This window comes from Galdieria sulphuraria (genome assembly GCF_000341285.1).
Source record: "Galdieria sulphuraria unplaced genomic scaffold scaf_8, whole genome shotgun sequence".
Taxonomy (NCBI): Eukaryota; Rhodophyta; class Bangiophyceae; order Galdieriales; family Galdieriaceae; genus Galdieria; species Galdieria sulphuraria.
Genome location: NW_005178467.1, coordinates 1 through 14714, shown reverse-complemented (window position 1 = coordinate 14714; position 14714 = coordinate 1). Strand labels below are relative to the sequence as shown.

General features: G+C 36.5%; 6 protein-coding genes across 7 annotated transcripts; 3 read left to right on the top strand and 3 right to left on the bottom strand.

The window, feature by feature from the left end:
• Positions 1–4: 4 nt before the first annotated feature.
• Gasu_13070 (syntaxin) lies at positions 5–1532 on the top strand. Of its 2 annotated transcripts, none has more exons than XM_005707798.1 (3): positions 5–176; positions 234–373; positions 424–1532. In XM_005707798.1, exons 1-3 carry the CDS (start codon positions 23–25, stop codon positions 991–993), a joined length of 864 nt encoding a protein of 287 aa, XP_005707855.1. In that variant the 5' UTR covers positions 5–22; the 3' UTR covers positions 994–1532. The 2 variants fall into 2 exon arrangements, with proteins under 2 accessions (XP_005707855.1, XP_005707856.1); XM_005707799.1 differs by having other exon boundaries at positions 5–373; positions 424–989; positions 1045–1532.
• A 2-nt stretch (positions 1533–1534) lies between these two features.
• On the top strand, positions 1535–3189 carry Gasu_13060 (heat shock transcription). The gene has a single exon (XM_005707797.1). It carries the CDS (start codon positions 1538–1540, stop codon positions 3161–3163), a length of 1626 nt encoding a protein of 541 aa, XP_005707854.1. The 5' UTR covers positions 1535–1537; the 3' UTR covers positions 3164–3189.
• A 4-nt stretch (positions 3190–3193) lies between these two features.
• Gasu_13050 (uncharacterized protein) lies at positions 3194–4014 on the bottom strand. The gene is made up of 2 exons (XM_005707796.1): positions 3810–4014; positions 3194–3762 (listed from the first exon to the last, which is right to left on the bottom strand). The coding sequence occupies exons 1-2, from the start codon at positions 3965–3967 to the stop codon at positions 3240–3242; spliced, it is 681 nt and encodes a 226-aa protein (XP_005707853.1). The 5' UTR covers positions 3968–4014; the 3' UTR covers positions 3194–3239.
• A 350-nt stretch (positions 4015–4364) lies between these two features.
• On the top strand, positions 4365–6121 carry Gasu_13040 (protein tyrosine phosphatase). The gene is made up of 4 exons (XM_005707795.1): positions 4365–4931; positions 4979–5043; positions 5103–5236; positions 5299–6121. Exons 1-4 carry the CDS (start codon positions 4391–4393, stop codon positions 6038–6040), a joined length of 1482 nt encoding a protein of 493 aa, XP_005707852.1. The 5' UTR covers positions 4365–4390; the 3' UTR covers positions 6041–6121.
• Positions 6122–7173: 1052 nt separating this feature from the next.
• On the bottom strand, positions 7174–9214 carry Gasu_13030 (archaeal ATPase). Its single transcript, XM_005707794.1, has 3 exons — positions 8260–9214; positions 7678–8166; positions 7174–7464 (listed from the first exon to the last, which is right to left on the bottom strand). The coding sequence occupies exons 1-3, from the start codon at positions 9196–9198 to the stop codon at positions 7213–7215; spliced, it is 1680 nt and encodes a 559-aa protein (XP_005707851.1). The 5' UTR covers positions 9199–9214; the 3' UTR covers positions 7174–7212.
• A 3746-nt stretch (positions 9215–12960) lies between these two features.
• Positions 12961–14714, bottom strand: Gasu_13020 (archaeal ATPase; the record flags this gene model as incomplete). Its single annotated transcript, XM_005707793.2, has 2 exons — positions 12961–14261; positions 14425–14714. Coding segments are annotated over 2 exons (1534 nt in total), but the record flags the coding sequence as incomplete, so codon positions are not given.

Here is a 14714-nt window from a genome sequence, read left to right as displayed (position 1 = left end):
CGTGGCCAACTTGTTTGAATAGATGACTACCAGAGACCGAACTGCAATATTCAAAAGATATAGAGAAGAGTCTGTTGTTGCCAAAAGAAGACGCTCAGGAAATGATGGTATTCAAACTATAGGCAACCAATCTTTAAGTGGCAACCACAAGGAATTGGCACCTTTCCTTAACAAAGGTATATTCGTTGCAAGCCTTGGCTGTGACAACCTATTCATCAAATGCGCATTTGTAGGTTCCATTCAAACTGACTCTCACACCGTATTTTTACCCCCTCAGTGGTTAGACTGGTATGAAGAACTCAGCAATAGTGTTGATTCGGTTACGCACCAGCTAGCCCAACTTGAGTCGTTACAACAAAACCACCTTTTACCCGTAGGTTTCACTTGAAAATTATTTTATTTCTATATTAAGTAATAAGCAAGGGATTTGAAGAGAGATCTGATGAAGAAAGTCAAATTAGCGAACTAAGTCGCAATATTACTTTACTTTTGCAGCGTTCCCAAGAAAGAATAAGACTGTTGGCACCGTCAAGTAGTGAACCGAATATTTCTAGCGAAGAGAAGTTATTAAGAACAAACGCGCAAAAGTACTTTGCCTCAAAACTGCAGGAGCTTTCTCTTTCTTTTCGTAGAAACCAAAAAGAGTATTTAAGGAAGTTGCAAGGTCAAAATGCTTTGGTAGAAGAAAGTACCGATGAGAATCCGCTCTCTACAAGTTTAGAATTGGAAGAATATGATCCTGGTTTTACTCAGGAACAGGTTATGCTATTGGAAAACTCGGACCAGGTTGCAAGTGAACGACAGAGAGAGATTATGAAGATAGCTTCTTCTATCAACGACCTAGCAACAATAGTAAAGGATATTGCTTCGTTGGTCATTGATCAAGGCACCCTGTTGGATCGCATAGACTACAATGTTGAAGAAATCGAAGTTTCAACAGAAGGTGCAGTTAAAGAGTTGGAAAAAGCTAAGCGGAGTCAAAAGAAAGGGTAAGCATGGTTATGCGATTTCTTTAGAGAAACTGACCAAGAGAGTTCTTTCCAGTTTGGCATTTTTCTTAATTCTTATTCTTTCCATTGGCTGTGGCATAATGTTTTTATTGTTACTTGCCAAAATTTTCCGTTAATTTCACAGCATCTTAAATTTTCCTTTCTTCGGCCAAATCAAAATATCCCCTTTTGATATAAAAATCCACCACAATATCTCTTCCGCGAAAGAAATGGGATTCTAGAAGACGACCTACTCGTTGAGTTGGGGTGTAGAAGAAGTTTTTCACTTGGACAGTGCTTCTATTGAGTAGGCAGCTTGAGGTTGTTTTGGTTTTCAATAGAGTTTCGTTATTTGTTTTTCTGCCGTGCACAGTTAGTCGCTGAATTTCTCTAGCTCGCTTCCCCAACATATATAAAGACTTCACCAAAGCGAGTAGTTCTTGCCTAGCGTCCGTAACAAGAAATAATTCAAGTTTGTGCTCTATTAACGCAAATTTTACATTTCTCGTTGTCAAATCACGTCATAAAGTTGTCAATCAGACGTTTCCATGTCACCAACAACTAGTAGTAACGAGGTGGAAAGCAATGACTTACTACAGAAGACTTCCGAGGCTACCCATTTTCCAGGAAAGGTATTGTTGTACGCCAAGCCTGACTACTCCAATTTTTATGGAGAAGTGCAAAAGACAAACCATGAATCGCCAGGAGATAATAATACACACACTAAGAGAGTTGTGGAAAGTCAAGTTAACAAGAAATGCAGCCCTCCTGAGAACGCTAACCAGAAAGGAATACAACAAATAACAGGAAACGATAATTACTGTTATTATACGAGTATGAATCCTTTTATTTCATCTCATGAGCATACTCCGCCGCTCACTTATCCCGTCCCTTATCCGTGGCCACCGAACTATGCTCCATATAATAACATGGGAGGTTTTGAAGTAGTATCTATTACTACTCCTTTCAATGGAACTGAGAATGATATGATAAAATCTACTGAAAGTGACTCGAGAAATCCACCAGTCCCAGCAACCAATGCTATGCCTACCAATCATAATAGGAACGGCTTGACAGCAATATTGGATGCTGTACATCAACGTGAACGGTCATCAACACATTCCATTGGTTCAAATGTTGCAGATAGCTCATCTGGAGGAAAGGAATCATCGGAGTCCTATAAGAAGCCACAAGAGGATACAGGACAACAAACTCAACAATCAAATGAAAGTACTTCATTGCAACGTTCCTCTCATGCTGTGTCAAAACAAGGCTCTGATGAAAGAATTGCAACTCCATTTTTGAGAAAACTGTATCGACTAGTGAGTGACCCCGAAACGGAAGATTTATGTTCATGGACAGCTAGCGGTCGTTCTTTCGTGATTTGGAATCCAACTGCTTTTGCACGCGATGTACTACCCAACTATTTCAAACACAACAATCTTTCGAGTTTTGTTCGGCAACTCAATCAATATGGTTTCCACAAGATGCATCCGGACGCCTGGGAATTTGGTCATGCTAGGTTCATTCGAGGACGTGAGGATCTAGTAGCTACGATAGAGAGGAGACCAAGTAGACCAGGGAAAGGACGTTGGAATGATAAAGATGATGAATCGAACCATAGTCCTTTGCAGAAAAGACCAAAAATAGATTCATTCAACAACACGGATAGTTTGGAAGAAGCACGAAATAAAGCATCTATGGAAACCAAAATGGAAAATATCGATGGTGATCAAGGTCCTCCTTATGGTCGCAGTATTGGAGGAAGCGTTATGTCATCGAACAGATTAAATAGTTCAGCCACAACACTCTGGCAGTCATATCATCCTTTCGTCTTAAATGATACGGGACATAATGTTTTAAAGAATGGAGTGGATGTGACAAGTGCAAAGTCATTGTCACCACAATATTGTCAACCTCAATATGCTTCGTCTCTTTCATCGGGAGCAGTGCCTTGGTTATCACCAACTGGCATGCCAACAACAGAGTTAGAAAAAAGAATATGTATGATAGAGCAAGCTATAGCACAATTATATTACACAATTCATGAACTATGTCGGGACAAAGATTCTCTTCGTCATGATATTTTATCGATGCGCACAAAAATAGGAGAAACACCCACCGAAGATGATGGCAAAGTTTCCAAAGAAAGTCTTTCTACTAAGCAAGTATAAATACCGATACTATTTATACATTGCAGTTGGCATCATACATACAATGTTGACTTGAAAATGATAATAATATTCTGCTTTACGAATGGTGATGAGATAATAAATGTTTCCAATCCACAAGCCACCAAGACACTCTACAAATAAAAAAATAAATATACTTGCGATAGGCCATAGGAACTCTCAACTTTGCCAAGCCTACTTGAATAAACCAAAGAAACACTTTGGATAGTGTGTTATGTGACCAAGTAGGAGCCAAATACCGTACTCTTTCTAACTTGTCAACATATTCTGGTTTCAACTTCCAATATCTGCAACCCTCAACTATGAGATTCCAATATCTTCTTGAAGGTACCGAACACTTTGGACAAGCTTCGATATCTCTAACTGAGGAAGCTTGTAATGTCTTGGCTTGCAATCTTTGGCCTTCATATGTTTCAACCTGAACATCAATAAGCTTGTAAGGAAACTCGGATTCATGCAAGCGTTCAAGTGCATCTTGTGCAATACAGTAGCAAACACCGTGGACTTCTTCGTCGTCACATTGCTCTATGTTACCAAAACAAGGTTCTCCAAATGCAAAACCACGCAGATTGAAAACAATCCTGTCCCACTCTTTTCAGCGACACCGTTTGTCAAGTGACCTCCTTACCGATATCCTGGAAGTCGTGCTGGTTTTGCTTGGACAAAGTTGGTTCGTCTTCCTTGATACCTATCACTCGCTTCTTTTCCATGAACCTTGGGGTTTATATTTGCTCCAAAAGCAAAATAATACACAAACCCTTTAGGTGGTAACTCTGCTTGTGTCATAAGTGAATGAACAGACTATTTACGTAAAAATGTTCCAAGCAACAATTTGTTTTCATATTTCTCTTGCAACTTCTGTGGACACCAGAAGAAAAACAAGTTTGGAGAAAGAAAGGATTGAAGTTACTATCCTGGAACCAGTTTCCATACGAAGACTGTGTATCATTTTTCAAGTATTCTAATTAATTTCAGTTTAGAACTTTACAAGGTCCATAATATAGACATTTCAGAATGTACAAACAAAAGACCTATCCAAACAACTGATTGATATTTAAGTAGAATGTAAGAAAAATATTCTTTATGTAGCATGTTTTGCATTCAATAATGAAATATCTTCCGTCAGAAAACTTCAATTTAGGCTGTAGATTTTAATAATTGTATCACTTTAATAACATGACGAGTTCTTTGTGGAAAACAATTGTCACAATGAATAGAAAATGCTCTCCAAAGGAAATCGCTGTTCAAAGAATTCAATTTTCAATGTTGGGCAAATTCAAGCATCATTTTGAAAATGATAACGAGGCTTCCAAGCCTTTATTCATGTCACTTTTCAAGTCTCGCGAGTCCAAAGACGAAGAGAATAGCAGTAGCAACCTTCGTAAAAATTTTGGAATATTTAGCTTAGGCAGTAATTCCCTTTTCCGAACTCCTCGCACTAAAACTGTGAATTTTTCTTCTTGGTTTCCTTTGGCTACCTCTGAAGAGAAAACCATTCTAAAAGAGGCTCAGTTGGCGCGTAATAGATTGGAACAAGCCCTGAATAACAACAGGGAGCCTGAGTTTATTGTACTTGCTATACAGGGATATCTTCGGTACTTGCCAGATTTGAGCATTATGGTGGATGCTAGAGAAAAGAAAGACTTGCAACTTATGAGTTATGAGTGGAAAAGCAATTTTGCAGTAGAAGAACGATTCTTTGAAGAAAAATACCACTCTTTCGAGATTGCCATGGTTCTCATGACTTTGGGTATTCAACCATTAGTTGTTCTTGAAACCCTTCTGACTAATATCAAGGAATTATGAAGCTTCGAATGGCAAATGATAAGTTTGGCTCCGCTAGTGAAGCTGAAGTGAACGAAGTAAGTTGCCAAATACATACACAATCCTTTGGAAACCATCAGAGTAACCTGTTTTCAAGGCTTCCCATCACCTTGGTGAAGCAGCAGGAATATTTCAGTTTCTTAGAAATAGCGTATTACCGGACTGTATAATAGACGTAGGTCGAGGTTCACCACCTGATGTTCATCCTGTTTCTGCAGACATGTTTTATAGGTATTGTTGTTGTCCTATGTTGAGATTATTCAGTAACCCCTCAACGGTATTTTTTTACCTAGTCTTGCCTTGGGCCAATCTCAACAACTTATACTTCGAAGAGGTGAATTAAAAGGAATGTCAGATGGGACGTTGCTCAAAGTAGCTCTTGGGGTACTTGAGTATTACGAAGCTGCAGAAAAGCAAGCTGCAAGCATACGAGGTTGTGCGAAACCTTCAGAATATTTAACCAAGCTTGCAAAGTATAGTTCCATCGTTCTAAAAGCAACCTGTTATTATTATATGGGCAAACAGGCACATTCAGACGGCAAACATGGTTTGAAAGTAGCATGTTTACGTGCCTCTCTAGAAACTCTTACCAAGGATCGTTTGAAGAAAATTAATTCCAAGTTCCGTTTTGACTCACTAAAACAGTTGGCTAATAGTACGTTTCAAAATAGTACTAATCTCTTTGAAGAATACTATCGTCAGAATACAAGTGTATATTATGAAAGAGAACCCGATGTTGGTGAGCTTGTATTTCTGGCCGGAAGATCGCTTGTAAAAATGGTTCCATTTGCATTACCCGAAAGTGGAATAGATCGAGACACGATTGCGAAGCGTTTGGAACTTTTGAAAAGAAATTCCATTAAAGAGTCTAATTCTCCACAGAGATTGGATGATTCTCAAACCTTTTCTGACTTTGAATCGGAACAAAAAGAGAATGATCCCATTTCTACAGGGGAAAAAAGGCTTCCTCAAAACCGAAACAGAGAGAATGACACAGATTCACCATCGGCTCCACCCAGTTTGGATGTTGAATAAAAATATACAAAAGACTATATTTGAAGACGAGTTTTGTCAACAATTGCTATAATTTTTTAGCATAAAAGATTTATATAGAAAGTGGAAAAACTTTGAACTCTGTTATAGAATCACTCGATTGATTTTTTGCTTTCGGTAGCCAAGTTTCATATATGACTTGGTCATATTGCAACGCTTCTAAGATAATGTAACTGAAATACAAGTTCAACTAGCACTGAAAGCTGATCGTTATTATTTTTGTGTCGGATAAACAGGAGCTCAAATTTGGAAAAATGGTTTAGCAGGAAAGACTCTGACTAAAGAGACCATGTAATCTTTCTCCATACAAATGCAGTCGATAGCTTTGTTTGGAAAGAACAGTTTCTTTGAAAAGGATGATACAATTTGAATAGCACTGCTCAAGTAAAGCTGAAATTCAAAGATATATTCACACATGCACGTACACACATAAATATATCTATAATGTCTAAAAGAGTCATTCTCTACAAGTCTGCCTTTTATAAAACATTTGCTATGTGGAAATAAAATATATTCAATATCTTGTAAAGATGTTTTCAAAACAGACATTTCTAAAAACTTCTTCTCCATCCAGTGCCTTGTTCGTTCATCATGGTAGCTTCACTCGTATATCAAATACGAGGAAGATATTATTCCTCAAACTTTTCTATCAAACTATACGTGGCCTTGTGTAAGAAACACCTTCATCGCGACATTTATTCAAGATGCAAATGATATCAGTGGAAGTCTATGATGGTCTTGAACTTGTTCGGAAATAAAAATGGATTTTCGGATTTGTTACAGCTATATATTTCATCCAAGTAGCAGTAAGTGTCTATTTCTTGGTAAATATATTTTAGTTTATTCGTAAGAAACCCAAAGATGTTATTATTTCTACTTCACAATATGAAATAAGGAATTAGCAAGTTTCATGTGTCCGATCAAGTCTTTCAATTCAAAAATGAAACCGTTCCATCCCTTTAGGTGCTGCACTTGTAACAAATAAGAAATATGTAGAGTAATTATCTTAAAGAATAACACTTATCAAAAGTTGGATTTGACACGGAATATAATGTTTGTTGCTTATGGATGACTTGTCAACACAGAGGGAGTCATCGTTTCATTTCTGCATCTTGTTCCAGTAATACTGCGGCGACTAAAATTTGTTGAGTGTATCATTCTGGTATACCCATCAACTCTAGTGACTTTCTTCGAATCACTTGAGGATTATCTCCAAATATACCAGGAAATGTCAAATGATAACGAATGGCAACTTCTTCCGGTAACAAGGCAGACTTGAAAAGAAACTCTTTCCAGTCAAAATGTGTAATACCAGTCGATACTTGTTCTCTTCTTATTGTATCTTTTTCCACTTGCATATCACTTTGAAAACTTTCCATTTGCATCCGATTCTCCTCATTTGTTCTCTATCTAATATTTCGAGCCACTTTTGAAATAACATTTGATTGCTCAGCTTCCAAAGATGAAACATATGCATTAGACATCGACTCAAAGACAGTATTGCACCATACTGAAAAGTCTTTACTGAACTATTCTCGGTTTGCTTTCCCAATTTTCCTCAAAATATCGACATTATCTCTTCCCAAAAATCGTTCAAGGTTCCTTTGGGAAACAATTACCAATTGCAGACATGATCGACTACTTTCATTCAAAGTTGACCTCGAAGAATGTTGAGTCACAAAACCACTTGCATCTTCAACAATATTATGTTCTTCAGTAGAGAAACCTACAGATCGATCATATCTAGTACAAACTACCACTACAAACTGAAAACGAAGTTGAACAGATGAAAAAGATTCGTCATTCAAAACGGAAACAACTCCCTTAAAAAGTTTTTGGGCTTCTTCCTTAATATTTGTTTTCGAAAATTCAGTTTTGAAAAATTTGAATGAAAATCCAACAACATAACGTGTTTGTCCATTATGGAATACAACATATGCATCAGGGCCACTAGAATTGCCCTCCTTTAGAACAAAAGTACCACAATGTTGTAAATATTTTCTATAATGATCAGAAAATGAACCAGGGACATCTCTCAAGATGGGTATATCATAACATATTGTTGATTCCATAGAATAAGAAACATTGTCCTGTTCAATAAAAGAACCCTGGAAAATTCCTGGAATAGCAGAGTGTACAATAGGGGAGGAATTAGAATGAAGAAAAGTTTATAAGCGAAAGCGAAAGATCTTCATAAATACAAATTCAAAGAAGACTCCCTTTGCTGTTGAAGTGTCGGGAATATAACTAAACGGAGATAAAGGAAAGAGTTGATTAGCCTCACGGAAAAATTTATAGTTGCTATGAGCTCTCAATCTAAATTCACAATAGCCAATCTTGAATTTGGTGCCCATATCAATCCCGTCAATTCCACAACCTTCAGAGTAAAACCCAAAAGTTACAACCAAGTCCATCAAATAAGTTCTCGTTCCACATAGAGTAATTACAAAGTCAATTGGAAAAACTGTTCCGAGCTGATAATTCAAAAAGACAAATTGATATCGAAGAGGGGTTGCGGAATCTAGTATCTCTGGAATAATAAACGTTCTCGATTTTAGTAGTACAGAGCGAAAGATTTCATCCAATAAGGGTTCCATATTGTCATCGTTGATAACAGGTTGGGCTTCGTGTTGCATTCTTATTAATGCTAAAAAAGTGTTCCTGACAATCAACGGAATACTCCCTGTCTTCTTTTTCAACAATTCTACGAATCGATATCGTAAATTATCTGAGGGTAATAAGCAGTCCTTCAAGGGCTTTCCATCATAAGTTGCCAGCTCAATATATTCGTTAATATCATGGAGGTTAAAGGGATTCAACCGCAACATATGGAGGGTGACACTACTGGAGCGAGTATCAGACAGGCGGGCTGAGATTTCAGCTGTTCGCCCAGCAATATACAAGATAACTTTTCCTGTATTAAGCAACTCATATACAGTTCGAAAAAATTTGCGATACGGGATATAACCTGGATCGGACTCAACGAACTGTTCCTCGTCGAGTTCACTATAGTATTTGGTGAGGTAACTTAGGTGACTAAGTTCGTCTATCATCAAAAATAGATATCGTTTCTGAAATTGTTCGAAAAGATAATCAATAGCTCCTACAATATCAAATTTCTTTACCGTCAACTGAGCCATCTGAAGAGCGTCCGTATCTTACCATTTTGTCGGTAAGCGTTCAAAATTATATTATACATCAAAGCCTTTTGAAACCTTGGAAAAGGAGCACGAGAAAAGCTGTCTTCTAGTTGTAAGCCAACTGACAAAGTTTTTTCCGCAAAGTGTTTCCAAGGCACCTTCAACGCACTCGGTTGGGGGTTATCGTTTGAACTGTGTAGTTGTTGAAAAGTCTGTGCATTGGAACACTCACGCTCTGCAAAAATATTCAAATAGGTCATAAAGTTTTGGCCTAGAAAAGTTTTGCCTGCTCCATATATATGCGGCGCAAAGCAGCAAGCCGGGCGGTTGAATAAAGACCCACCGTACGTTTTCTCTGAGAACTAAGAAACAAACGTCCGTATAATTGTCCTGACGTCCTATTCCCTGTCAATTTGTGATTCTTTTTAAGTGGTATATTGTTTGCATCATTCAGAGACTGATACAACTTGAACCTTTCAACAACCAATGACCTAAACACAAATTGTGAATCAGATACAAATATTTCGTTACGTTAAATTGTGACACTTTAGCCACTTCAATTCTATCGAGGGTTTAAAGTTGAAAAAGTGAATTTTTGTAATCAATTGTTTCTGTTGTAACATTCCACCTTTTCATCGGAGAAGTTGAGCTCCACTTGGCTTGTAATGTCTCTTTGGATCATCCAACATTGAGTACCTCTGTTACGTTTATATACTTCATTCAAGAGATATCGTTGTTTAAACTCTGTTATTCCATGGAAATTCGCTGTTTGTTTTTCGAGGAGATAACCAAGGCAATGGATTCCAAATAACTCAAGGTCGTGAACCTTTCATCTCTCTCGTAAATCAGCAGGTTTTTATTGAATGTCGTTTTAGAATATTTTTCGTGCATATCTGCAGTCAGAATCTTGGTCCTTTAGGCTCTTGTTGATATCAGCCCTTGGGTTCACATTTTTAAGATAGTTTGTAGGAACCTTAACTAGATTCTTAGTCGAATCCTATTCCTTTTATTTTTGGGCACTTTAGTTGTGTCCGTTTTCATTTAGTAAGATACTCTTTTTAAAGAGACGAATTGTAGGTTTGTGATCAGATTTGGAACATAAAAGACATTTCTCAGAATAGCATGCAAAAGAAATCCAGTGACTATTTCTACCCATTTGTCATAGTTGTCTTTATTATTTGCCTTTGAATTGCTCATAGATTGGCACCTTTAAAAGGGTCATATTATTAGATAATTAGGACGCTCGTTAATAAGTTGACGGAGCGTTTAAAGAAGATTCTGACCAGAGATAGATTGCTCCTTGCTATGATTGATTTTCCTAGACTTTGTTGTTTTGATACACCTTGTAGATAGGTATTTATATAGTTTGTCTCAATGTCTCATATCTATTCCTTTATGGATGATCGTTAATTCATTTATCACGAATTCTACCAAAAGAAAAATTTCAATAGTCATCTTACCCAGTCGTTTTGTTGTATCGTTTTACATAAATGATAAAAGTATTTACTGAAAAAGCAAGGTGATGCTGACTATAGGAGTATTTTAGCTGTTAAAGAGACATTTCCAAAAAATGGATAAATAACAAAAGGTTTAAAAAGTGTACAAACTTTTGGTTTATAAGAGTACCAAAAATCAGTAAATTCTCTATGCCCAAAAAAAGCTATTATAACAGAAAGGAGTTTACATTTCAGTGTTTCTCATCATAGCAGAAACATCTGAGCAATCCTTTTACAATTCTTTTTATAGATGATTTTAAAACATTCCCATTTAGCAAACTCTTGCAAGAAAAGATAACATTGCTAAAGCAAGATTGCAATCGTACACATATCGTTGTTCAAATCGGCATACAGTCTCCTTCTTTTTAATACTGTATAATTAGGTACGATTGCCGATGTACATTTACCTTGTTATGATGACAAGTGGTGGGTTCTTCGAATGGATAATTTTAAAACAAAAAATTAGGAAACAATGGAACTTAAGCTCTTGTAGTAGAAAGACTGCTCTGCTTCTTCTTCTTTTTTTGGAAACTAGAAGCATAAATTATCTAACAGTGCTATTAACGAATACTCTTATAACTTTTCACTGTTGGCTTTCATTTGAAGAGAACTATAGGGTTGAATCTGGAAAGGGACGATCTTTGCAACTTTCAATCTTTGAGCAACCGTTTGAGATACTCTCTCTATGAGCTCCTTTACTTTAACAGTACTCTAAACTTTACCCCGTAAATTGTGTCCCTATTTGTATGTTTTCTAATACTCAATGACTCGATATAATCCTTGGCACTTGTGTGTAGACCCAGTCAATGAATGGCAAAGTTTGAGGTTATAACTTTTTGTGTTTGTTGACTATCCAAATATTGCATATATCAAAATATACCGGAGTAGCCATAGTAAAAACTCAATCTAACATTCCCTGAGGAGAGTAGTAGTCACAAGAAAGTTTCTGGATGACTCAAAGTCAGGTACGTTTGCGTTTAGAGCCAATGACTCAAAATGAAGCATTCCTATGTGGACAACATACTGCAATGGAATTATACAATATCTTGCAACAATGTCAATGTGATAAGAATACATAACTAACTATCTATTTGAATATGTGATAGTAATCTTTTGCAACAATACTATCTGCCAGGGTATTCCACATCTCAGCAAAGTTCCTTCCAAACAAGATTTTCCAGGTACTAGAAACATACCTTTTGTCTAAATCATTGCGACAGATAACTGTTTGAAAACGATTGATGGTGCAGAATTTACAAAAACTTTTCAATCTGACTGCATTTCTTTCTCCTTTACTATTTGTCAAATAACCACTCCTCTAAAGGGTTCAACGTATTTCAAACTTACAATTCCAAACAAAAGATTCTAGTAAAATATTTCTTATTCTGTTAATATGAAAACCAAGCAGCTTTCGATCGATTCAACCAAGTTCCATCATCATTACATCTTTGAAGTTTGCACAACAATCTGCAACCTTTTGTCCGCCAATTTGTGGTTCTATCAAACCTAATCTAGTTGAAGACTCATTCTACCTTTCAGAAAGGTGAAGTTTATGTTTGGTTATGGAAACTTGGGTGCTCACCCAATCACATCTGGTCTCTGGCTGATGAAGGTTTGTTTTAGAACCTTCACAGTTTCCAAAGTTGAGAAGTAAGATACCATAGTTTAAGCCTTGCTTTTTATTTTGAATAAAAAGTTTTTTGTTGTATAACTTTCCATTGCTCAAATTGAGTCATTATCAACGTGTCTCAAGCTTCCATAGCGATTTATTTTGGTAACAAACTGATCCAACAGTCTTTTGAAGTCATCCATTGTGAGACTATGCTGAAAAATCGAAACATTTTAGAAACGTTTCAATTTCAACAAATATTCCATTCATACGTAGAAGAGAAGAAAGAATGTGAGATTCTGAAACAATTGGAGCAAAGACAAAGCTCTTTCTGGTGTCATATAGAGTTTTCTGTTTCTCCAATACGGACTTTTTCATGACTTGAGAGCCTTTCCCAACAAAGTTTTCTACAATTGCTTCAAAATAGCCAATCTATTGTCATAGACACCAAAAATGACTCAACTTATTGAATACAATTGTCGTATGTTTAGTATTGATAATATTCAGAATGTATTATGCAATTACATAGCCATGTAAAATGGCTAGATAAGAATGAACTACTGTGAACCAGCCCTGTCAGCCAGCTAATAAACTCTTTTCGGAAAAGAATGTATGGTCTCCAAAGAGGCAAAAAAGTAAGATGTAACTAAGTTTCAAACATACAAAAACAAGTTTATTTGCTCTTCAAAACAAAGGGAAGGATTGAGTTAGAATCTATTGCCAACTTAAGAAACTGTTACGGATTCTATCAAGTAAATCTAATCCAAAATCCCAAAAAGTAGGATTATGAGAAACATGAAATGCTCTTTCAAGTCCATTCAATATTTCTTCGTCAATCAGCATTTGGATATCTCTTTCACAAAGAATAACAAGTTCACAATTATCAGGTACTTTGAACGAATCATTTCTAATAAACATTCCACTGGAGTAACAACGACTCTGATTACCCAACTCATTAGAAGCATTCAATGATAACTTTGTACTAACGATAATAAGCATACAATGATGATAATCCATTGCACTGGATAAGACTTGATCATGAACAGGATCTAAAAATTTCTTGGCTTCATCTATAATATCTGACCAGCCAATTCCTTCCGACTTCCAACGTCCTTTACATGCAACTCCAACAGTAAGAACTTTGGGTTCCACAGGAGATTGTAATTTGAATATAATATCAGGACTATGAGAAGTAGCGTCCAAAGGAATGTAAATGGTCTCTAAATAAAGTGTGTCTCGAATAATCTTATTCCATTCAGTATTGGCAAAGGTTCTTCGACTCTTGTTCGATTCATTTCTTGTTTCTGTAGAACTAACAACAGACTTGATATAGTGAATAGGTGATATTGTACTGATTGGAAGTTTCATTTGTTTCCATATCGGAGACAATTGACACAACAATTCCCTCAATTCATTTCGATTCTTTGAAGACAACATCAAAACTAGCCGTAGTGCAACAATTCCTTCAAATACACGACACTTTGAATAGAAGAAACAATCTACTGGTTCGACATCGAGTGATCCAAGAAGTATATTTTCCAAAGAAGATATGGAAGGGTCGTTCTTGAAGATTACAACAAATATTTTCGGAATTAGGACTTGAAAAGTATTCTGGTCAATAGGATATCGATATAGTCCCATTTCAGTGACTGCATCATATAAAAAGGACTCCGAGGTCAATCTGTCATCTACTTGAAACGGTATACGATAAAGTGCCATCATCAAAAGTATATCAAAAACACTTTTTCTATCTTCGTCCAAATTCAATATTCGTTCCACAAATGGTTCAGCACAAATTCTTCGGAAATCGTAGTCATTCATACAAGTCAAACATTCTTCTTTCGATATGAAAGGCTGGTTTCTTGCTATTATATAATTCAAAAGCATATTTACTGCACGAGTCAACAAACCAGGAACTCCACCTGTACATTCCAATAATGAGTCTGCCAATTCATTTACTGAAAATGAAGAACTACATAAGACATTACAAACTGGTTCTTGAGTAGGTGTCTTTAGAAGACTCTTTTCAAGGAATTCAACGATACTGGAAGCGTCCAAAGGTGATAAAGGGATAAAATGTAGTATGACTTTTGATGCCGAAGAGCACATAATTCTTAATACTTAAACCTTTGCTTTTCCCAACAACTATAAAAAACAAGTCGGGTTCTTTGCACAATTGACTAATGATACCGAAAAAGTCGTTGTAAGGTCGAACTCTACCGTCATGGGTTCTCTTGAAATGAAATTCGTCGAGACTTTCGTCTAGAACACCAACTTCATCAAATGCTACCAAAAGATATTGATCGGAAGGAGTGTCCAAAGTCTTCCGTAGCTCCGGAACTAGAAACTTTGGATAGGGAGGAATGTGTCTGTAGGTTTCATCAGGCTTCATAAACGGTAGACCCATCTGA